The 26,316-nt window shown below is 31.9% G+C and overlaps 1 protein-coding gene across 1 annotated transcript; it reads right to left on the bottom strand.

The window, feature by feature from the left end:
* Positions 1-24,224: 24,224 nt before the first annotated feature.
* On the bottom strand, positions 24,225-24,680 carry LOC127136271 (uncharacterized). Its single transcript, XM_051062854.1, has one exon. The coding sequence runs from the start codon at positions 24,678-24,680 to the stop codon at positions 24,225-24,227; it is 456 nt and encodes a 151-aa protein (XP_050918811.1).
* Positions 24,681-26,316: the final 1,636 nt, after the last annotated feature.

Below are 26,316 nucleotides of genomic sequence, written 5' to 3'. Positions count from 1 at the left end.
AACAAAAATTGAATAAATCAAACAACCTAAATCGCTAACTTCATCTGAACACGCCATCTCTTAACATCCAACCATCTCTAAAGCCATGCCCATGAACATCTCACCCCCTCTATCAAATCAAATTGGTGCACCAATTATTGATTCTATTCTTGAAGGCTTATCCCTATTAGAGGATTCCTCTATTGAGAGAGAATTTTTCTCTAATAAGGATCCATCTCTCATTAAATTGTCATCTTCCTTCTCTGAAATAAAAATTAATTCAGAAACAAGAATCCCCGCCATCAACCCTGAACATACCTCTCTTAAACCCTCTTTTGGTGAAGTACGGACAAATATAGAATTAAAAATAGCATAAAGTCTGAGCTTTATGAGACAGGTTATTACAAACTATGTTAACCCTGCTGAAAGAAATGCATTAAGGGATTGGTACATGGATTGGTCTATCTATTGTTTCACTTTCCTCAAGAATCTTTTTTATGAGGTTTTTCTGGAGAAGTTTATTCCCATATTCTTTAAAGTAATGTATCTGCTTCTAGAGATAAAAAGTAGGTTGATGAGTCCTTATCTAGGTTTAAGATTTTGGAACTCCCAGCACCTGAACAAGTTCTACCTCAGATTGGAGCTATAAATCCCTCTGCTTAGCTCTTAGCAATTCAGTAAAATGTTGAATCCATTATTGGGATTACTATTCCTGAATAGAACTTGATTGTTCCTTATGATGCCATAACTTCTTCTAGGATTGATCAGAACTTAGATTCTCTACATGAAGTTGCATCAACTTATGGGATTGCATCTTCTGAGCCACTTACTTCTGAGGTTGTTATTCATGTGATTCTGAAGACTCTAGAAGAGTTGAAGAAAGAGAATGAAGTGGTAAGGACCGGGTTGGATCGCCAAGAAGATACCAAAAATCAAATTCAAACCATGATGTCAACAATCCTTTCCAGACTTCCACCCCAACCATGAAATCTTGTTAAAAAAATTGTGTGATTCTATTAATGTTGTTATCCATTAGTTTAATTTATACGAGTTTGTTTCTCATTTTATCATATTCTTTTTTATTAATGACAAAGGGGGAGAAGCGTAATGATTTTGATCATTTTTATATTATGAAGTGTGTTAACATTAACATTTTGAAGAAGTCACAGATGATGACTCTAAAGAATTTAATCTCATAACTCTGAAGAAAAAGTCATTTATCAAAAGAGTTTCATGAAATCAAAATTCTAAGTCTTGTACTTAGAGGGAGCTTGCAGACCTCACTCGGTACAAAAGTTGGAGAATTTTGATAGTTTAAAAACTCAGAGGAAGCTTACAAACCTTACTCTAAATTTTAAAATATTTATCTAATTTGAACTATCATGAAATCAAAATTATGAGTCTTGTACTTAGAGAGAGCTTGCAACCCTAACTCAGTACTTAAGCTGAAGAATTTTGATAGTCCAAAAACTCAGAGAAAGTTTACAAACCTTACTCTGAATTTTAACATATTTATCGGATTTGAGATTTTATTGAAACCAAAACTATTTTGAATCTTAAACTCAAAGGGAATTTGCAAACCTCACTCTGCAGATTTAAGTTGAAGAAATACTTTTGAAAGTATAAAACTCAGGGGGAGCATACAAACCTATCTATGAAGTTTTATAAATATGATTATCCAAGTGAAAAAATTTCATCAAAATACATGGATTTGTCATCATCAAAAAGAGGAAGTTGGTAGAACAAGTTTGGTTCTAGAACTATCCTTGATTTTTGATGATAACAACATGTAAAGAACAATTTTTTACTCTAACTATTGTTGTTAAGTGCACATATAAAAGGAAACAAATTCAGACTCTGAAGAAGTCAAATTTGAATGCAGACGAAGTCTGAATAAAGATGAAAGCATATTTTAAAGCGAAGATACACTCTGAACAAAGGGAGAAATACAAAGGTGTGTTTAAAGGAAAGCCAAGCTTCAGGATTATCAAAATCAACACTTCTACAAGGAATTACTCAGAATGGTTCTGACAAAAGACTCTGATAGATCAATCCTCTGAACTCTACTCAAGCTTTATCAAATCAAATTAGAAGCCTCTGACTAAAATCCAATGAACAAAGGAAATATTTCTCTAGTAGTAAAAGCATATGAACAAACTAGTAAATGCTCTGCATTTCTTATTACGAATTACTCTAGACTCTAAGACTTTCAAGTCTCAATCTGAATAGACTTTGTAGTATACATCATCAAGGATATAGACTTTGATCAAGTTCACATAATTTCTTATATGAAAATCCTCTGATGATAACAAGAAAATATATTCAAGGAAAGTACAATTAAAAGGGGATATGCTTAAAAAGACGGACATGCCATATCTTTAAGTAATGTACTATATACTAAAGTAGCCTCTCACGTCCCATCATCGCCAACTCTCTGCTGCTAGCGCCACTCTATTGTTGCATATGAAGTGACCTTCATACAATGAATACATTAAGAAAAAATTCCTATTCTACCCTCCAAGAAATATATTTTAAGGAGAAGAATATGGAAAGTGTGTGTGTGTGTGTGTGAGAGAGAGAGAGAGAGAGAGATGGAGAGAGAGAGATGGAAAGACAGATAGAGAGAGAGAGAGAGAGAGAGAGAGAGAGAGAGAGAGAGAGAGAGAGAGGGAGAGAGATAGGGAGTATTTGTCTATGCCGAAGCTACAACACCACATCTCAAAGAGAAAAAGAATAAAGCACAAGAACAAAGAAAAATCATTTGTTCAAAAAAGAAAAGAGAAGAGAGAAACACTTAGGGCTTTCATTGTATATCATTTTAAGTGTATTCATGTGATCTTCATTTTGTGTGTTTTCTGCTTATTTGAGAAGCACTATTGTAAACACAACATTATATTCTTAACCTTGGGCTAAGTCCTTGAGTGGCTAGTGTTAGTCTGGATATTAATGAAGTCTTAGACAGTTTATCTTCAAGTTGATTTCCTTGAGACACTAGGGTATAGTCAGAATTTCTCAAGAAGACATTGATAATTAGTCTTTGTGGTTATAATTAGGTTTATTACTGGATTAAGTCCTTTTCTAATGAAAAATCACTTAGGTGGGTGGACATGATGTAGCTTTGTTAACATCGAACTATGATACTTTTGAAGAAATCACTCAAAGGGAACATGCAAACCTCACTCTGTAGATTTAAGTTGAAGAAATACTTTTGAAAGTATAAAACACATGGGGAGCTTACAAACCTATCTCTGAAGTTTTATAAATATGATTATCCAAGTAAAAATTATTCATCAAAGTACATGGATTTGTCATCATCAAAAAAAGGAAGTTGGTAGAACAAGTTTTGTTCTACAACTATCCTTGATTTTTTATGATAACAACGTGTAAAGAACAATTTTATACTCTGACTATTATTGTTACGTGCACATATAAAAGGAAATAAATTCAGACTCTGAAGAAGTCAAATTTGAATGCAGACGAAGTCTGAAGAAAGATGAAAGCATATTTTAAAGCGAAAACACACTCTGAACAAAGGGAAAAATACAAAGGTGTGTTTAAAGGAAAGCCAAGCTTCAGGATTATCAAAATCAACATTCCTGCAAGGAATTACTCAGAATGCTTCTGACAAAAGACTCTGATAGATCAAGCCTCTGAACTCTACTCAAGCTTCATCAAATCATATTAGAAGCCTCTGACTGAAATCCAATGAACAAAGGAAATATTTCTCTAGTAGTCCAAGCATATGAACAAACTAGTAAATGCTCTGCATTTCTTGTTCAGAATTACTCTAGACACTGATACTTTCAAGCCTCAATCTGAAGAGACTTTATAGTATACATCATCAAGGATATAGACTTTAATAAAGCTTCACATTATTTCTTATATGAAAATCCTCTGATGATGACAAGAAAATATATTCAAGGAAAGTACAATTAAAAGGGGATATGCTTAAAAAGACGGACATGCCATATCTTTAAGTAATGTACTCTATACTAAAGTAGCCTCTCACGTCCCATCATCACCAACTCTCTGCTGCTAGCGCCACTCTACTGTTGCATATGAAGTGACCTTCATACAACAAATACATTGAGAAAACATTCCTATTTTACCCTTCAACAAATATAGTTTAAGAAAGAAGAATATGGAAAGTGTGTGTGATATATATATATATTATAATAATATATATATATATATATTATATATAATATAATATATATATAATATATATATATATATATATATATATATATATAATATATATATTATATATATATATACGTTCTTGTGCTTTATTCTTTCTCTCTTTAAGATGCGGTGTTGTAGCTTCGGCATAGACAACTACTCTCTCTCTATCTCTATCTCTCTCTTTATATATATTTATATATATATATATATATATATATATATATATATAAGAGAGAGAGAGAGAGGGGAAGAGAAGGAGTATTTGCCTATGCCGAAGCTACAACACCGCATCTCAAAGAGAAAAAGAATAAAGCACAAGAACAAAGAAAAATCATTTGTTCAAAAAAGAAAAGAGAAGAGAGAAACACTTAGAGTTTTCATTGTATATCAGAGAAAAAGAATAAAGCACAAGAACAAAGAAAAATCATTTGTTCAAAAAAGAAAAGAGAAGAGAGAAACACTTAGAGTTTTCATTGTATATCATTTTAAGTGTATTCATGTGATCTTCATTTTGTGTGTTTTCTGCTTCTTTGAGAAGCACTATTGTAAACACAACCTTATATTCTTAAGCTTGGGCTAAGTCCTTGAGTGGCTAGTGTTAGTCTGGATATTAATGAAGTCTTAGATAGTTTATCTTCAAGTTGATTTCTTTGAGACACTAGGGTATAGTCAGAATTTTTCAAGAAGACATTGATAATTAGTATTTGTGGTTATAATTAGGTTTATTACTGGATTAAGTCCTTTTCTAATGAAAAATCACTTAGGTGGGTGGATTGGATGTAGCTTTGTTAACATCGAACCATGATACTTTTGAAGAAATCACTCAAAGGGAACTTGTAAACCTCACTCTGTAGATTTAAGTTGAAGAAATACTTTTGAAAGTATAAAACTCAGGGGGAGCTTACAAACCTATCTCTGAAGTTTTATAAATATGATTATCCAAGTAAAAATGGTTCATCAAAATACATGGATTTGTCATCATCAAAAAGAGGAAGTTGGTAGAACAAGTTTTGTTCTACAACTGTCCTTGATTTTTTATGATAACAACGTGTAAAGAACAATTTTGTACTCTGACTATTATTGTTACGTGCACATATAAAAGGAAATAAATTCAAACGTTGAAGAAGTCAAATTTGAATGCAGACGAAGTCTGAAGAAAGATGAAAGCATATTTTAAAGCGAAGACACACTCTGAACAAAGGGAAATGACAAAGGTGTGTTTAAAGGAAAGCCAAGCTTCAGGATTATCAAAATCAACATTCCTGCAAGGAATTACTCAGAATGGTTCTGACAAAAGACTCTGATAGATCAAGCCTCTGAACTCTACTTAAGCTTCATCAAATCATATTAGAAGCATCTGACGCAAATCCAATGAACAAAGGAAATATTTCTCTAGTAGTCAAAGCATATGAACAAACTAGTAAATGCTCTGCATTTCTTGTTCAGAATTACTCTAGACTCTGATACTTTCAAGCCTCAATCTGAATAGACTTTATAGTATACATCATCAAGGATATAGACTTTGATCAAGCTTCACTTCATTTCTTATATGAAAATCCTCTGATGATGACAAGAAAATATATTCAAGGAAAGTACAATTAAAAGGGGATATGCTTAAAAAGACGGACATGCCATATCTTTAAGTAATGTACTCTATACTAAAGTAGCCTCTCACGTCCTATCATCACCAACTCTCTGCTGCTAGCGTCACTCTACTGTTGCATATGAAGTGACCTTCATACAACGAATACATTGAGAAAAAAAATCCTATTTTACTCTCCAACAAATATAGTTTAAGGAAGAAGAATATGGAAAGTGTGTGTGTGTGATATATATATATATATATATATATATATATATATATATATATATATATATATATATATATATATTATATATATATATATATATATAATATTATATATATATATATATATATAATATATATAATATATATATATATATAAAGAGAGAGAGAGAGAGAGAGAGACTATTTGCCTATGCCGAAGCTACAACATCGCATCTCAAAGAGAAAAAAAATAAAGCACACGAACAAAGAAAAATCATTTGTGCAAAAAAGAAAAGAGAAGAGAGAAACACTTAGAGCTTTCATTGTATATCATTTTAAGTGTATTCATGTGATCTTCATTTTGTGTGTTTTCTGCTTATTTGAGAAGCACTATTGTAAACACAACATTATATTCTTAACCTTGGGCTAAGTCCTTGAGTGGCTAGTCTTAGTCTGGATAATTATGAAGTCTTAGACAGTTTATCTTCAAGTTGATTTCCTTGAGACACTAGGGTATAGTCAGAATTTCTCAAGAAGACATTGACAAACATCTGCATTTGTTCATTCTGATCCATATTATGAGTTGGGCAAGCTACCAGGACCCTTTTAAATCTTTTGTAGGTATCTCCCAAAGACTCACCATCTTTCTATTTGAAGTTTAAGATTTCATACCTTTTTCTCAGTAATACTGATGTTGGAAAATACTCATTTAAGAAAGTTGTTTCCATCTCTTTCCATGATGTAATACTGCCAGCTGGAAGAGAGTAGAACCACTCTTCCGCCTCTTCATATAAAGTATACGGGAACATTCTTAATTTCTTTGCTTCATCAGAATGACCATCAATTTTCAAAGTAGTACTCGTGGTCAGGAATCTCTGTAGGTGCTAGTTTGCATCTTCATTAACCTTTCTGGTGAAAGATTTTCTTTCAAGTTGATTGATTGTACTAGGATGCAGTTGAAAATTTGTCACATTCACCGGTTGGTTGATAATGGTAAATCTACCACCCGGTGCATTTGCACCTCCATAGTCACCTAGGAGTCTTTCTAGAGGTGGAGGAGGTGGAACTGGAGGAATTTCATCCATAGTTTCTTTTTCTGAATCGGAGTGATCAGAGGGAACTTCTTCTTTGGGATTCAATGTAGCGTTTCTACGTCTGCGGTGAAGGATTCTCTCAATTTATGCGTCAAAAAGAAATTCTGCCGAGGACTCTCCTCGCATACACAGATTAGTGAATAAAAATATATAAAAGAAAAATAATTTTATTGCAGAGCAACAAAATTTTAATTGAACTAAAAGTGAACTCTATATTTTGGCAGTCCCCGGCAACGGTGCCAAAAACATGATCGGAAAAATAGCAAGTGTACTCTTTTGCCTGTTATAGTAATAAATGGGAAATTCCCTGAATGTCGATCTCAATGACTGCAAGTTAATAATGAGTTCAATTCATCGTTCAATTAAACAAAAAATATAATTGAGGTTTTTAAATTCAAAATTATAAAAATAAAGGCAACGAAAAATAATACTGTAAAAATAAGGGTTTACAAGGTATGAGGAACAATGCCAGGGAAGGTGTATGATTTGTCCCTGTAACAACTCTGAGTCACTATTGCATCAACAAATATCAATTACTACCAGTTCTCAAGGGTATTTTCTCCCAAGTCCTTGGTGAGAAAACCTTTAATCATTCTACCAAAATTTCTATCTCCATAGGCAATTAGGGTGAAGTTAAGCTTTAATATATCAAGAATACTCTGATTCATACAGGGTATCCCTAATCCTATGTGATATCTACTGTAGAGTAATCTTATGAAAACCTTACCAATGGCGGTCCAACCTAATTGATAACCATATAACAATCTCGATTGGTCTGAAAGAGAAAACATTAAACACGTCAAAAGATTACCGTAAAAATAATATTATAAATGCAATCGTAAACTCATAGTCATTACAATTCTAAATCAGGGACACCCCTTAGCATTGGGGGGTTTAGCTACTCATACTCTTCAAAATAAATTCAGGATAAAAAATACACATTACAAGTAATTGGATGACTTGGATCTTCAGTCGCTTCCGCTCATGAAAACCTTCCGCTCTCTGAATTCCTTGATCTTTATAATCTTTGATCGTTTGGCAATTCAATGTTCGCCTTGTTCCAAGATGATATTTTCTCTTGTAGAAACTCTCCTAATATAATGAAAATCCCTTGGAAGAAGGTGGAAATCTCCAAAACGTCTTTGCAGCTCAAGCCCGGTGAAAAAGCCCGAAAACTGGAAAATTTGCGTTTTGGGCTGACACGGGCGGTCGTGTCAGCTCTTTACCTTGTTGTTTCCTTGATGAGACGCCCCAGGTGATCTGACACGGGCGGCCGTGTCAGACCATTATCTTGGGCATTACTTGTTGTTGTTTTTCCTTCCTCCTAATACGACCCGTGTCAAGTGACACGAGTGGCTGTGTCAGGCCTCCTGAACTGGGAAATCTTCTTTTTTCGAATGCCAGAACTTTCCACTTTCTCGCATTGAATCCATTGGATCTTCTCCGTGGACCTGGAGGGCATAAACACGACAACCAAAGCGTAAAATCACGAAAACACAAAATAAAACTAACAATTAATAAAAATGTTTAAATAACTTACGAGGATGAAAATTAACTTTAAATGTACCATAATGCGTACACAGTGTCTCAAAATCCTTGGTTTCTTATCGGATAAGCAACAGAAACATAGTGAAAATGGTGACCGATCACACATGCATTAGAATAGAATATTAGTGCATTTCATAAGCATTCATGTGTGTTGTGTAATATTGTATGATTCTATCCAATATTGTAAGGATTGTGTAAATGTTATGTATTGTGATTATGTTTCCATTTGCTTTTATTATACCATATATTTTATAGAATGTATTCTCACCCCTTTGTTTCTATGTTTTCCAATATGAAAATATATGCAAAGTATTCTCAAGTTGAGACTGAGGAGTAGTCGTTTGTAATGCCTTACAGAAGATGGTGTACAAGATCCCTTCATTAGTTTTCATTTATGCTAATGTTTTTATGAACTATTAAGTTATATAGTTGGTTTAATTTGTAATAAAGCTCTAATATTGTGACATCGGGGTTGAGATTCATATCTTGTAATTATTACATCTATTTTTATGTTTTGATCAAAATACTTATATATGAGAATTTTCCATGATATCTATGTTAATGGAATACCCTTTTGATTTTATAAATACATATTCTGCAACACATTTTATATTATAAAGAAAAATAATTATTGGGGTTTAGGGTGTCACAAAGTATATTTGAGATCTTTTATGAAAAGCGTATATGCATGATACTAATAGCTTCTACTACAATGCTCAATACTTACAGGCTAAGCACACATGTCACAAATTTAGTTTTAGAACCCTCATCTTTACAAATACATAGTAAAAGTTATGTAGTATGTAATATTGACAACACCGTACATAGATTTCAAAGTGGACAAAGCCTACTAATTCATGACATCTCCTCCTTAAAGTCTTTGGCTAACTATTAAAAGAATACTCATGTATTTTAATGGTCTGAAATTATAAGTGTGTGTTATTTTTTAATTAGATAAGAATGATAATCCTACGATGTATGTTAGTAGTTGAAACTTGTACAATTATGTCAATGATGCATAAATGTGGTTAATTAATGTAAGTACGACAAAAATTAAATCACTAATTCAAATACGAGAGATATATACGACACTTATAAATTGATTAATATAATATTTTCATCAAAATTTGTGCAATGTATAAATTGATTATTGTAAATATATAGTGCAACTTAAGAGATGGATGAATTATGTTTTAAGAAAATTTATCGTTATTTGCCGATGTTCTATTCTTTTATTTTTTTCGAAAGGACAATGATGTACTTATGAATAAAAATGCCGAAAAATAAAAATGCACTAAAGAAATTGATCCAAGATATATTTTGATTTCCCTTTCCAAACAAGAGTAGTTCAGTCCCTCCACACCCCATAAAGGATTTTACTATGTTAGATATTGTTAGATCCTCACACCAAGACTCTCTTTACAATACTCTAACACAATCAAGAAAGCACGACATTTTCTAATTTTACAACACAAAGAAAGAACTCCACTTCCTCCTAAATTTTATTGTTTCCATAAACTTGACAAAGAAGTTATATTATAATGATACAAATGATTTTGAGTACAAATGACTTTGAATGGTTTCTGAAATTCAATCTGTTCTTCTATTTCCTATCAAACAATTAAATAAAATATAACATTTAAGTGCTCAAGATATGAAAAATATTTTTCTATGATATTTGAAAATTATGTAGTAAAGTTTTTAAGACTTTTGAATATGAACATATGAATTGTTTTGAAAATTATTGTGAAAGAGGTGATTCGAAATCAATAAAATTTGACTATATATATACATCACAAGATGCCTCTTGGATGAGTAACAATGAATGCAAAATATTCATGATTAATTGAAATGATTTGTGAAGAGGTTTCACGAGCATGTGCAACGAAGATGTATTGCAAATTTCAAAAAGTATCATGAATTAATCGATTGTTATAGGAGGCCAATCAATTGTCATAACTTTAATGCTAAAAAATGCAAGATTTACACATTAGAATCAATTTTTATATTTCATCAGTCTATTGTGGGGATAAAAATAGAGACCATACAATATATTGTCATATAGAACCAATCGATTGATGCTTCACTAATTTTTAAATGTTAAAAGTAGGGACTTCAAAACAATCAATTATACCATGATGTCAATCAATTGTTCCCTTAAGAATCTTAAAAAATTTCTTTTAAAATTCCTGCGATGAATGTAAATCATGTATGAATACTAGGAATCTTTTAAGAATGGTTTATATGAAAAGTTGTAAGCACCTAAAGCTTACACATGATTAAATTTCTTATTGTATCATAGCATATGATTAAAACCCTTGATGTCCAATTTAACCATGATCAATCATTTGTCTTTAGACTTTTAATATTGAGAGATATTTTCCTTCTTTGCATAAATTTGTCTTCATCAAAACATCATCTAATCAAAAGTTTGTCTTCACAATCTCCCCCCTTTTGATGATGACAAATATGTACTTTGATGATTGTGTTTTTTCAAATGAATGAAAAATTTCTTATTGTATCATAGCATATGATTAAAACCCTTGATGTCCAATTTAACCATGATCAATCATTTTATAGATATGTACTTCACAAATATGCCTCTTGGATGAGTAACAATGAATGCAAATTTTCATGATTAATTTCAATGATTCTCATCAGTTTTGTTACAATGTTTCATGATCATGTGTAATGAAGAGGTATTGTAAAGTTTCATATTTTTTAAAAAGTATCAGGAAGTAATCAGTTATTATAAGATTATTATAAGAGGTCAATCGATTGTCATAAGTTTAATGTTCAAAAATATAAAAGATTTAAACATGACAATCAATTTTTATATTGTCACAATCTATTATGGGGATAAAAATAAAGACCCCTTAATCTATTGTCACATTGAACCAATTGATTGATGCTTTGCAAATTTTGAAATGTTAGAAACAAGGACTTTAAAACAATCAATTGTGCCCTAATGTCAATTGATTTTTCCCTTTAATAATCTTGAATTTTTTCTTCTAAAACATGCCCTATGAATGAAAATCATGAATGAATGCTGGGGATCTTTTAAGAATGGTTTAGCTGAAAAGTTGTGAGCATCTAAAATTTATACATAATTAAATTACTAACTATACCTTAGCATATGATTCAAACCCTTGATATCCAATTTAACCGTGATCAATCCTTTGTGTTGAGACTTTTAATTTTGAGAGATCTTTTTCTTTTTTGCATAGATTTGTCTTCATCTTCTAATAAAAAAACCTGTCTTCATAATTATTCAGTTGTAGCTAACCATAAATATTACTATAATATATTTTGATAGTTGTAGTGAATCAAAGGTAATAAAATTTTACTAAACTTTGGTTTCTTCTACTATAGAGATTATATAAAATGGATAAAATAGAACTATTGATCCAAATATAAAAGAGTAAAAATTTATTGACCAATTTTTAAACTATTTGAAAAATATCATGGGAGCTTATAATAAGAGAGTTAGTAGATATTTTAAAATTTTATTCTCGATTATAAAATAATTGTCATATTAAATATTTTTTATTTTTAACTATACTATTTATTTCAATTGCATAAATTTCACTCAATGTGTTTTATTATGCATTAAATATTTATGAGAAAGATGGATAAATTCATCAATTCACCCTATAAATGATTCAAATATCAATATTTAAAATTTCAAAATAATTTTAAAAATTCAATGTTTTTTTTTAAGTTTTGTTACTTAATTATGGATATTATAATAAATTTTGATAGTTGTAGTGAGTCAAATATAATAAAATTTTGATAAATTTGGGTTTGCTACGAAACTTAACATAATAATAGAAGAGAGAAAAGAGAAGAATATATGTATTTTATTATTCTATTATCAGTGTTTATTTCAAATACAATATTACTCCTATTTATATGACATGTATAATAAATGGAAAATCAATATGGAATCCACTCATTTATGGTATCCATAATCATTCTATTTATAAAACTTCTTATTGGATGTCCATCAAGAATGTGCCTCATTAAAACCTTCCTAGAAAAAAATTCAATGGGAGACATTTTAGAGAAGGAAAAATAGTACAATATTCTTTGTGAGATAACTGACTTGTTAATAATCAATATAAATTATTAAAAATAAGAAAGGAAATTATAGGGAAACAATCATACACTATTCATAACAATCCCTCTTGGATGTTTGTTTAGGATATGTCTTGTTAAAACCATACTAAAAAAATATATAGTGGGAAAAAATCTAGTGAAGGAAAAAGAATACAATATCCTTTTAAGATAAGTTAATTTCTCCCCCTCAGTTGAACAATCATTTATTTGATGATTAAGACCAATCTTTCTTACTAGTCGGTTAAAAGTTATATTTTGGAGTGACCCTGAGAAAATGTCTAGAAGATTATTACTTGAACGAATTTGTTGGATGCTTATATCATAACTTTTCTGAAGATCATGAGTGAAAAGGAACTTTATTGAAGTTTTTTTTGTCTCTTTTAATGTAACAATCTTTCAATTGAGTGATGCATACAATACTATCTTCGTATATGGTTGTTGTATGTATTTTTCGAGAAGCTAAACCATAAGTATTTTGTGTGTGTTGAATTAGGGATATCAACCAAACACATTCTCTACTTTCCTCATATAGTACTAAAAATGTCTTCATGATTAAATAAAGTTGATGCCAGAGTTCTTTTTCATACGCATCCATGAAGTAGTTGTACCACCATAATTTAACAAATAATTTGTTTGTGATATACCATAATAAGGTTCTAACAAGTAACATGCATCTACATAATCTGTTAGTTCTGATTTGGATACTTTGGAATAAAAAAAACTCATGTCTATTTATCCATAAGATAATTAAGTATATGTTTGACATCATTCCAATGTCTTCGTGTATGTGAAGAACTATATATTGCTAGTAAAGTAATAAAAGTTGATATATCAAGGTCTGTATAATTAGCAAGATAGATCAATGCTTGAATTACACTGAGATATGTTACTTCAGGACCAATTATTTTTTCATCCTCTTCTCAAGGCCTAAAAGAATATTCTACACATCCAATGATCTAACATCATCAGTGTATAAGACATACGAGATTTGTCCATATACATGCATTTTAAAACTTTTCTATATCATATTCTTAATGTATAAATTTTATACTATGCAAATGCTCAATTTGTAAACCTAGACATTGAAGGTGAGAAAAATACACAAGAAGGGGGATTGAATTGTGTATGCCTAAAAATCTCTTTTCACTTCTGATTTTGGATCATCAGATTATGAACAACGTTCAAAGTTTGATATCAGAGTGCATATCAGCAGTGAGAAGTTTACTTCCTTTTCTTCAACTTTGTTTCAAAACCTAAGGTTTAAAGTTCAAATTCTCATACGAGTAAAAGGTCGAATCAAAACTGAGTCTAACTTCAGAAATCGTTTCCACAGCGAAATATAAATGCAAAAGTAAATAAATAGACACACAATATATCATGGTTCCTCTCAAACCGAGAGTAGTCCAGTCCCTTTGCAACACATGAGATTTTAACTATAATCATACTGATTACAATTGTTTAAGCCAGCAGTTCAAGACTTCCTACTTAATCATACCTGATCGAGACTTCCTTGCCTAAACACGTTGTTCAGGACTTCCTTGCCTTAAGCTCGTGTTAAGGACTTCCCGCTCAACCACCCTGATTGAGACTTCCTGCTCTTCCCACAAGCATGAGACTCAATGCTCAAGCACCCAACTCGAGACTTCCTACTCTTTTCGCAAGCATGAGACTTCAATGCCTAAAAAACTCGTTCAGGACTTTCCTACCTTAAACTCGTGTTAAGTAGTTTTTCTCAATCACATAGAAAGAGACTTATTTGCCTAACTAATTAGATTAGGACTTTACTCTAAGCACATTGGCTAGAGTCTTTAGAATCTCTTAACCAAAAGAATTTGGGATTAACCTTATGTTCATTTGATTGCTTCTTTGATAATCAAATACATAGAGGTTTACACTCTTGAGCAGCATGTGAGTTGTTTGCTCCTGAGTGTGGAAGAATGAAATGGTCATTCTTCTTCTCTCCTTGCATATATTTTATCTTGTTGTGCCTTTATATTTTAATGATCTTCCTTGACCATTTTCACTATGCTCTTACACACTTAACCCCTGTGGTTATATTTTATATTAAATGTGTGTGTTTCTTATATCTGTGTTTTCTGAATAAAACACAGTCTCTCTCTCACCAATACTGTAAACTGGTATCACATCTTTGTTAACACAATCACTTATTCTTCAACTGAAATTCATCTTAGTCGAAATAGACATTTGAATATTTTCAATCTTCATCTATAAAAAGATTATGAGAATAGATCCGTTGAAGATTGAAACTACCAAAGGTACAAGTAGTCGTTGAAGGTCTTTAGCCATTGTACAATAGAGTGAGCAAAACCTCACCTAGCATAAAATTGTTGGGAGAAGAGAGTAGATTTCAGAGTAGTTGGAGAGATAAGATCCTGACAACATAAATTAATGTTGATTAGACATAAAGTATTATACCGTTTTCATGTGATCTTCTTTGGATAACTTCAGACTTGAAATTTTCTTATAGACGTTTGTTGAAGCTTGTTCAGAGTCGATGCTATCCTTATACTTAACTTCTTGAATCATAGGATGTTTATTAGAATTAATTAAAGCTTGATCATAAGTTGAAGTATGTCTTCAAAACTTGATTGGAGTGAGACTTCAAAGTCTAGAGTTCACAGGTTCTAAGCTTGTCTTCATTAGAGTCTTGATCATAACTAATCTGGATATTCTCTTGAAGAGTTGATTACTTGATGTAGATAAATTTTGGTGAAGAAGATCCTTCAGAAGTGTTGATTAAACATGTTTAGAAGTTGTTGGGTCATTCCTTGTGACAGTGACTGCTTGCTTCAAATGATTCCAGTCTTCAGAGCTTTGTTGATCTTTGTATACCAGTTAAGCTTAGATTCATCATCTGAAAGACTTAAATAGACTCATCAGAGTTTGGAAGCTTGGTTCTGATCCTCTAGATTCGTAACAACTTTACTTCATTTAATGGTTATTCTGAGTGATTAACTTGATTTAAATCAAGGTTAATGTATTTTAATCATACACACTAGAATAACCATTAGTAAACTTTATTGTTCTTTAAATAATTTGGTATCATCAAAACTTTTTAGGAGCTTGAACATATATTTTTCTAACAATATTCCACTTTTTGATGATGACAAACAAATGTATTTAAGAAAAATAATTAATGATTTAATTAACAAAGTTTAACATTAGAGGGTGAGGTTTGTAAGCTCCCTTTAAGTTAGACAATCCATTCAGGTGAGGTTTGTAAGCTCCCCCTAAGTCTGATAATCCATTAAGACGAGGCTTGTAAGCTCTTCTCAACTCCTTATCCGTGTTAATATAATCATATAACTTTAATCAACAAATTCTAACATTAGAGTTTGAGGTTCGTAACCTTCAACCGAGTTTGACATGCCTTAGGTTGAGCTTCGTAAGCTCTTCCTTTAATCTTGATAGTTAATTAAGGTAAGATTTATAAGATTTTCCTTAAATCCTTGTCTTTGTTAGATTAAAATTAGTCGTTTAAGCTCAATATAATAAATCATAACAAAATAAAAATAACATAAAGCTTATAAATCAGAAGTTGTTTTGGCAGAAACTACTTTGTTCAAGTTTTGATCTTTTATTCTCTTCTTAAATACTCTATGCATTTTCCCCCTTTGTCATTAGATTTTTTTTTAAGAAAGACAGAGAAGAACAATAAAACTGAGAAAAAATAAATAGTTTACAAAACTTTAAATGAAGTTGATACCAAAAACAATTAAGGATGAATTTGATACCAAAATAAAAAGATTAAAAACTTCCAGATACATAAGATGATTTAAAACAAATTTAAGAATCTGAAAGAGAAGACAAAAAAAAAATAAACATATTTTTCAGAAGATACGCTTTAAAAACAAGTATATGTTCTTTTGAAGTGACTGAAAGGAATTCTTTACTTCTTATGGTAAATCATTACCATTTCAGTTTTCAAGGAGTAATTGTGATTCGATATGGCTTGCTTAATTTAGTGTTTGGCCTTTATATTTTCACATATCATAAACTTAAACCCACAAGGTGTTTGATCTTTATAAATTTTATAATAAATGACATGTTCATGCCATAACACAAATCCTTATTCACTCAATCATACATCTGTTTTAATATGAATGCAACTTCTAAACAATCTCTGATGCAACTTCAGATCCGAAGGTCAGACCCTCTGATGGTATTCTTTCAATCTTTCTTCCTTAGGAATTGAAGCCACGGAGGAAGATTATAAGAACAATTCCAAGATAAGACTCCAAGAAGTGTTTCATTTCAATTCAGATGATGAAGACGAATTGAATTTAGATTGGATAAACTTTCTACAACTGTAGATCTAGGGGATGATTAAGATTAATGTTATAAACATCTTTTTATAATCATTCCTTTAGTTTAGTGAATTCCTTTTCCCTTTTTAATTAGCATAACATTCTTTAATCATTAGTTAATTCATTTATTACAAATTGATTTAAGAAGTTCAAAATTCAAAAAAGAAAATAAAAGACAACACTCTTAACTTGACATTTCTTTTTCATTCGATTTATTTGATACATATATTTAACCATAGAAATTGTTTTGGCTATACAATCAAAGGATAATAATACATCAAATTTACCTAAGAATCTGAATATATAAGTCTTAAGTAAAAAAATAAAATAAAAAAAACTTAAGGACATGCTTCCTACCGAAGTTAAACAAAAGGCAAATCCTGAGGCTGGTCATTAGAAGAATTTGTGTTTTTTCTAATGTCACCTATCAACTTCTTTTCCAGATATTGAATGAAATATCATTCACATTTAGAACATGAAGATGATAAATCTTCAATATTTGCTTTGAGAAGAAGCAGGAGATCTATTGCATCCGATTTCATTAAATCTAAGTTATCGAGTAGTTTGACATCAGAGGTTGATTCTAAACTACCTTCTTTTGAGAATAAAGATTAGATATCTTTGATAGATTAGGCATATCCTTAGGAGGACATAGAGCTTGTTTTGAAACATGAGCATATGGAGTGACTTCATTAACTTCACAGTCAGTTGCATAAGCATAAGTGGTTGATGTGATGATGAAATGTACATCATAAGTTCTGGAGGAGGTGGAAAGCTTATCATCAGAATCTTTACTCCAGAGTCCTTTGATCAAGCTTGAGTAAGTATGACCAAAGACTCTTTTGGAATAGCCATCCCAACCTTGTTTGGAAACACAACTTTGAAGATCATATCTTGAGGTACTCATTTTTTCAAAGTTGACAAACCTTTCATTGATGTCATCCAGTTGGTTTCTCAGGCCAAGGTTGGATTTGGAAGTCATCTTAGATTAGGCAGGGATTCATGAGGAAGGGTTTTGAAAAACATATCAAAGTTGCACAAATGTGTAAACCAGGTTTGAGGGACATGTTATAAAACCAGAATGATAAAAGTTAAACTGAGAAAGATCATTTTAAATAGAAAAACAAAAGACTTAACCAAGAGAGTAAAAAGATTTATGACAACTATATTTTAAAAATACAAAACACATAAAATATTTTGGAAAAATAACAAGCAAGATAAATAAGTACAAAGAGAAAGTAAGACATGACAAGGGAGAGAGGCCACAAAAAATTCGAGTAAAGAATTACAACTCTACAGATTCTTCTTAAATAGCTTCACAGCTATCATAAAGGTTTTCAAAAACATGGATCTTTATGAAAAGTTATAAATAATCCTTATTCTTTTTCTGAGTTTCAGAGTCTGATGCTTTTCAGAGGCTACATATAATCAGAGTCTGTTTAAGACTTTGTTAAAGAGATTTAAGGTAAATTTGATTGCTAAGGGATTCACTCAGAAATAAGGAGTCGGATTTAATAATGTGTTCTCACCTATTGTAAACCACATATCCATTAGAATGTTGTTAGCCATGGTGGCAAAGTTCGACCTAGAACTTGAATAAATGGATGTGAAGACCGCCTTCCTATATGGTGCTCCCGATGAAACAATCTTTATTAGGAAATCTAAAGGGTATGCAGAAAGAGGAAAGGAAGATTATGTGTGCAAGTTGAATAGGTCATTATATGGCCTGAAACAATCTCCTTGATAATGGAATAAGATATTTGACAAGTTCATGGCACACATAGGTTTCACTAGGAGCCAGTTCGACCATTATGTTTACTTCAGATTTTGACCTTGAAATTAACTTTTTATTTTGTTGCTTTATGTGGATGACATCCTCATACCAAACAACAATGTCAGTGATGTAGTAAAGGTGAAGGTTGAACTCGATAAGGAGTCCGACAAGGATCTGGGAGCTGCCTCCAGGATTCTTGGGATTGACATCCGAAGAGATATAAAGTAGTCGAGATTATGCTTATCTCAAGATACATACCTGAAGAAGATTCTAGAAAAAAATTGTATGTCGAATTCAAAGCCTATTGTAACACCAACAAATCCTTAATTCAAGTTGAGTACGACTCAAAGTCCTAATATTGAAGTCAAAAGAGCCTATATGAATAACATTTAGTATGCTAGTATAATAGTTTCTTTGATGTATGTTATGGTTTGTACGAGGCCAGATATAACGTACGGAGTGAGATTTGTAAGCAGAAACATGGCCAATCCTGGGAAGGCACACTAGCAACCTTTGAAGTGTATTCTTATATACATAAAAGGACCCCTGAGTATGGTTCTGCTTTATGGTGGATAGATGAGTGATGGTGAAGCCAAAGTTAAAGAATTTGTTGAGTCTGACTATGCAGGACGTATGGATACCAGAAAATCTCTTTTCTGGATATGTTTTCACAATGTTTGGTTCAACAATCAGGTGGAAAGCTTCTCTTAAGAAGGTTGTTGCCTTATCAACCTTTGAAGATGAATATATTTTCATCACTGAAGTTGTGAAAGAAGCATTATGGCTTTAAGGGTTTGTTAAGGAACTAGAACTTCAAGGTAGATTTATCACTGTTAAATGCGATAGTCAAAGTGTCATACATTTGTCGAAGAATTCATCCTATCATGAGAGAAAAAAACACATTGATGTTAGGCTACATTTTGTCAAGGAGAAAATTGAAAATGGAGAAGTCAAAGTGCTAAAGATTTAGACAGATCACAATGTTGCAGACATGATCACCAAGTAGCAAGTTCTTCCAGTCTATGTAGTTGATAAAGTTGCATGAAAAAAAATAGTTTGTTCCCTTAATGTTGTTGAGTTTAATCTAAGGTGGAGATTTGTGGTATTTTGTATCGAACTCTAGTTTCAACAGGGATAACTTTGTGTTTCGATAGGGGTCGAAGATGTGCATGTTGTAGTCAAAGCTTGTTCAAGCATGTACTTGTATAAGTTAGATTGTTACTTAAGTAAGATTAGTGTTTAAGTTAGCTTAGTTTTTAAGTTATATTTTAGTCTATCAACATGCTTCTTTCTCAAGTTGTTGAGAGATGGTTAAGCATTGGTTGTTATTATTCACTTGTAACCTTTTTCCCTAATTGGAAAAGTGAATAGCAAATGATTTAACAAACTCTTCTTCTTCTTCCCTCTTTTCTATCTCTCTTTCCTAAAATTAAAAGGGTTTATTGTGTTTGTTCATGAAAATCAATATTTATTATAGTTTTATTAGTTTCTGGTGCAGTGATTGTCACAATAGTAACACTGGATTAGGAGTTTTGTTATGTTTTTAAGTTGCGTTGAAAAATTTATTTTACTATGTTTTTCTCAAACTTAACTGATTTTAAATACTAAATTGCTACTGTTATTCTCTTTTTGAATTAAAGTTATAGCTTTTGTAAATTAAAGTTGGAGTTGTTAATGTGACACCCTGATTGTTATCTTCATATTTTCTGTATTATTCTATAAATTATATTTGGGGTTTTAGGGTGTTACAACTTGGATAAGAGGAAATGGTTACAATGGCGTGGAAGAAGTATTGTAAAATCTTTAAAGATGGAGGTCTTGGAATAAGGTCCTTATTTGTTCTAAATGAAGCTTCTAATTTTTATCTCCGTTGGACTATGGTTCAAGGAAACAAATGTTAGGCCAATCTTCTTGCATAAAGAGTTATTAGAAATAATAAGGTTGTCTCTCACCATATACATTCCTATTTATATCTTGAAGCACCAATACAATACCGTGGGGTTAATTCTCATTGGTTGCTAGGCAATGTGAATCATATAAACTTCTGGTTAGACCATTGGTTGAAGTTTCCTCTTTTCTAGAAATGTAACATTCTTGATAATGTTTGTGCAAACAAATTACAACTAGCATTGTTTTTTTAATCTAGAACTAACTCTTGGTTCCACTTTGTAAATAATGACATAGCCAACAAAATTTGTTGGCCAAATTTATTACCAAAGACTTAAGACTATCTTATCTTCGTAAGGGTTTTTGGGATGACCCTATTGTTCTTGTTCTTTTGGTTTTTATTTATATTTCGTCTTTTGGTAAAAGCATTTCTCCCAAGGCCGATTTTCCACTAACAAATCAAAACAGTGGTACTTACTTTCTATAGAAACGTGGTGTTCTGTTTCTTTTTGTTTAATGGTACAGCTAAGAAAAAACCTCAAAAGAACAGTACTCATTTGTTTTAATTATTTTCGTGACACAGACATCAATTAGGATTTCCTTTTGAGAATTGATGATACTTTCCACTTTCTTCCTTTTTATTTTAGATATGGAGTTAAGGTAGAAAGATATTGTACATATCATATGGTAAAAGAGAAGAGTGTGTGTGAATTGTGATAGAGACATTGATCACAAAAGGGACCCCCACGATTCCACTTCCATAAAGCAATTCCTTTTTGTGGATCTCATCAAATTGGATTGCATGTTTAAACGATTCCTTTTATACAGTCATGAATAGTGTCCCCATAGAATCAAAATGACATCACTTAGACAATTTTAATAAGAAAATAAATTATAATTACTCATAAATTTCTTTTATTAATTAAAAATAAAAATAAAAGTAATAATAAATAATGAGTATAATTAAAATATTAATGATTTAATATTGCAAAACTACATTAAAAAAATATATATTTTCGATATTTTAAAAAAAACATGAATCCATAAAAAAGAGAAAAATAATAAAACTTCTATATTGAATATTGAATTTAGTGAAAACTTTTATAATATCATAAAAGATATTATTATTGAATACTGTTAGTCTATTTATAGTTACTAGCAAACTAGTAATTAATTAATTCTCACTGATAGTTACTTTTTTATATTTCTAATAATTCTCCGTAAGTTGGAAAATATTTCACAATCCTTTCAACTTGAAATAAGTAATATGTAACACCTTAATTCTCGAAAGTTATATAAGTAGATTTCTTCGATTATTTAAGGTGTCACCAACGATCACCATCCAAGAACTCATCAAAAACATGTGAGAACACGTAACGGAAAATCATTGCATAGCAACTTCATCAATAAAGTATTAAACTTCAAAATAGCGAAATCAAAATAACTCAAAAGTATAACAAAAAGCTTTGTTCCCGATGTTACCAGATCAGAGCACTAAAACCACTAATGTACGATAAAAGCGATAAATGAGACGAGAGTAGCTCTAACAAGCCACCTTTCATACACAACAACAACTTTACTCATGAGTATCCGTAAGATGTCCATGGTGGACAACATTCAGCAAAAGGGTGAGAAATAATATTCAATATGAACATCGTAAAGAATACGGAGATAGAAAAATATCAAACATAACACACATGCAATGTATAATCAACATCATCATAATCTCACCCTCTTTCACAATAATATACAAAATATATGAAATGCGACTTACGACACAACGTGACACATATGCATGTGGTTTAGGGTTTCAATCAACATTTGGCTCTTTCTAGAACCGGGTCACCCCTTATGAACTCATGAGCCTCCCTTCTAAGCTCCAAGCCCCTTTCTGAGCTTGGGCCAAGCCACTAGTCCCCCCTTTTGAACTAACGAGCATGTCTCTTTCAATGACACGACACAATGATGCATGTTCATACAAATCAATGCAACAATAATAATAATATTTACAACCCCCTTCTGACCATAAACAACATGCATTGACAAACAATAGTAATTCGTCTTCTGAATTACTATCCATCAATAGAAACAACAATGCACACCAATAAATACATAATTAATCACCATATAATCATGTATTTCACAATAATGTTAATCATATGCTCATCACATAACAACACAAAACAACACTGCATGTATCTCATACATAGCTACACCATATACTGCAACATGTAAGAAATGTCATTATCTTTCAACAACAAAATTAATTAATTAAAACCATAATAATTAATTCACAACACCAAGCAGTAAAACAGTAGTAATACACCACCTAAATAACATAAACACCTCAAAAATTCAAACTGATAGCTCAAATCATGCAACAGGGACGAAAACACCCATTCTGACAGCATGACGGGTAACCCGTCACCTTTCCAAAATATCCAGACTGTCATCATAATGACAACCGACTTGGAAAACAAGCCTGTAGACTATGATGGTCTCCCTGTCAGAGTGTTGATGCCCGTCAGCGTCTCAAGATGCATGACGGGTAATCTGTCATCTGGGTGACGCCCGTCACCCTGCACCATAAAGCAAAAAATGCCTTTTCTGCCATGGGAGTCTGTTTGAACTCCAAATTCCAACCCCAATCACCCTAACACATCCAAAAAAAATATTACAGGTTATAACATCATTATTACATGTTAATTCACATGATCACATCAATTATTCATTCAATTTCATCAATTCATATGTATGTTCGTACTTTCAACAACTCCAACAATGGCACACAAGCATACACACACAAATAAAACTATATATACACAAATCCAGTTATGAAAATTAGATGAATACATATTTAATCATCAAAATCTAGAATTACATACATCAACAACAACTCATAAGCAAATCACAACATTCCTAAAGAGAGTATGAATCTTTCTTCTTTACCCTTTCATGATATACACCCATAGAAAAGCTCTTTCTCCCCCTTACCTTAGATTCCTTGCTAAAATTCAGAATTTCTCAAGGTTGTTCTTTCCTCTTCAAGCCCTAGTCTTGCCCTAGCCTCTTTTCCCAAAAAAAAAATCACGTACTGTTTTCTTCCAAAAATCTACTAACCATAATTCATCTATAACCTAATTACTCCAACTCTTTAATAATTATATTTTCCTCCTCTCGTATTATCTTTTTTCTCTTCTTATTCCCTCTATTTTCTCTTTATGCCAAAACAGTCTCAAGTCCACTAATTCTTATTATTTCTTCTTTATTTAATTAACTAATTAAAATAATTGTAATTTTAATTATTTCAATTATTCTAACTCTTATATTCCTTCTACCACCTTACCTATGCTCTCATTACACCCCACCAATGCCTCACATCCACATACAATTCCACATACATATTTAATTAAGGCACACCGAACACCAATAATTTAAATAAAAAAATGAATAATTTGATTAAATAAATTAATCAAATTCTGAGGTGTTACAACTCTCTCCCACTTACAAAATTTTCGCCCTCAAACATCACTTGAAATAAAGAGAGTCGGATACGACTCTCTCATCCGACTCTCTAGCTCCCACGTCACGCTTCCACCAGCAGGTCCTTCCCATACCACCTTCACCAATGCAATTTCCTTGCCTCTTAAGTGATTCACTTCACGATCCTCTACTCTCAAGGGATATGCCTCAATAGTAAAGTTCTCTCTAACTTGCACATCGTCCCCTTGAATCACATGAGACGAATCAAGAATATACTTCTTCAACTGAGATACATGACAGACACCGTGAAGATTCGAAAGAAACGGTGGTAACGCAAATCTGTAATCCGCTTTTCTTACTTGCTTTATAATCAGATTTAGACCAATGAAACGCGGCGTGAGCTTTCGAGACTTCAAAACTTGACCAATACCAGTTACCAGAGTAACTCTCAAAATTACATTATCTCCCTCTTGGAACTCAAGTGCTTTCCTCATCTTATCATGATAACTATTTTGGCGACTCTGCAAAGATTTCATCTTCTCTTAGATTATCTTGATCTTCTTAGATGTCTGATAAACAATCTCAAGCCTAAGCACATCACTCTCACCTGATTCATACCAACACAAATGTGTCCTACATCTCCTACCATACAAAGCCTCAAACAATGTCATCCCAATACTTGAATGAAAATTGTTGTTGTAAGTTAACTCAATCAATGTCAAGTAGCTATCCCAAGCACCTCTTTATTCTAACACATAAGCCCTCAATAGATCCTTCAAATATTGTATAGTCCTCTCCGTTAGACTGTCTCTTTGTGGATGATAAGCATAACTCAACTTCAGCATAGTACCTATGGCTTCCTGCAAACTCTGCCAAAACCTTGATGTGAATCTCAAATCTCTATCCAAAACAATACTCGAAGGAATACCATGCAAGCTAACAACCTTCTCAATATACAACTCGACTAACTTCTACAAAGGATAACTGATCTTAATCAAAATGAAATGAGCCTATTTAGTCAGTCTATCAACAATAACCCAAATGGAATCACATCCTTTCGCCATCTTCGGAAAACTTGTCACAAAATCCATGGAAATGTTGTCCCATTTCCATTCAGGAATACTCAACGGTTGCACCAGATCCAACGAATTCTGATGTTCAATCTTAGACTTCTGACAAGTCAAACAAGCATAAACATACTCAGCTACTTCCTTCTTCATTCCTGGCCACCAAAACATTCTCTTCAAATCTTGATACATTTTAGTAGAACCGGGATGAATACTCAGACCATTCTTATGAACTTATTCAAGAATATTTTTTTAAATTATGGTACATCGGGTAGACAAACTATGTATATGAATCTCATCACACCTTTCTCATTGATCTTGAAATTACCTTCTTTACCTTGATTGATTAACATTAATCGATTGATGAATCCCAAGTCGATTTTCTGACCTTCTCTGATTTCTTCAAGGATAGCACTGGTCAACTTCAACATACCAAACTTCACATTGTTAAGAGTCTCTTCACACACCAAACTCATATCTCTGAATTATTCAATCAATTCCAACTCTTGAACCATAAGCATCGGCATACGCAACGACTTCCTACTCAACGCATCAACTACAATATTGGCTTTACCCGAATGGTAACTCAAGTTAAAATCACAATCCTTCAGAAATTCAAGCCATCTCTTATGTCTCATATTCAACTCTTTCTAATAGAACATGTACTTTAAACTCTTGTGGTTATTCAACACTTCAAATCTTGAACCAAATAGATAATGCCTCCAAATCTTCAACATGAACACCATAATTACCAACTCTAAATCATGCATAGGATAATTGCTCTCACGAACTTTCAACTTCCTAGAAGCATAAGCTACAACCTGAATGTTATGCATTCAAACACCACCTAGACCTGTCTTCAAAGCATCACAATACACCACAAAAGATTCACTTGGACTTGGCAAAATCAACACTAGAGCTGGCATTAACTTCTTCTCAAGTTCTTGGAAACTCTATTCACACTACACATCCCAAACATAACCCTGACCATTTCGAGTCAACTGAGTTAAAGGCAATGCAAACTTCAAAAGTCCTTCAATAAACCTCCGTTAATAACCAGCCA

The sequence above is a fragment of the Lathyrus oleraceus genome, chromosome 4, assembly GCF_024323335.1.
Source record: "Lathyrus oleraceus cultivar Zhongwan6 chromosome 4, CAAS_Psat_ZW6_1.0, whole genome shotgun sequence".
Lineage (NCBI taxonomy): Eukaryota > Viridiplantae > Streptophyta > Magnoliopsida > Fabales > Fabaceae > Lathyrus > Lathyrus oleraceus.
Note: the sequence above shows the minus strand (reverse complement) of the source record. Positions and strands in the feature narration are given on the sequence as shown.

Excerpts from the sequence above, each read along its gene's own strand:
- LOC127136271 (XM_051062854.1), bottom strand. The coding sequence starts at position 24,680 with ATGAGGAAAGCACTTGAGTTCCAAGAGGGAGATAATGTAATTTTGAGA.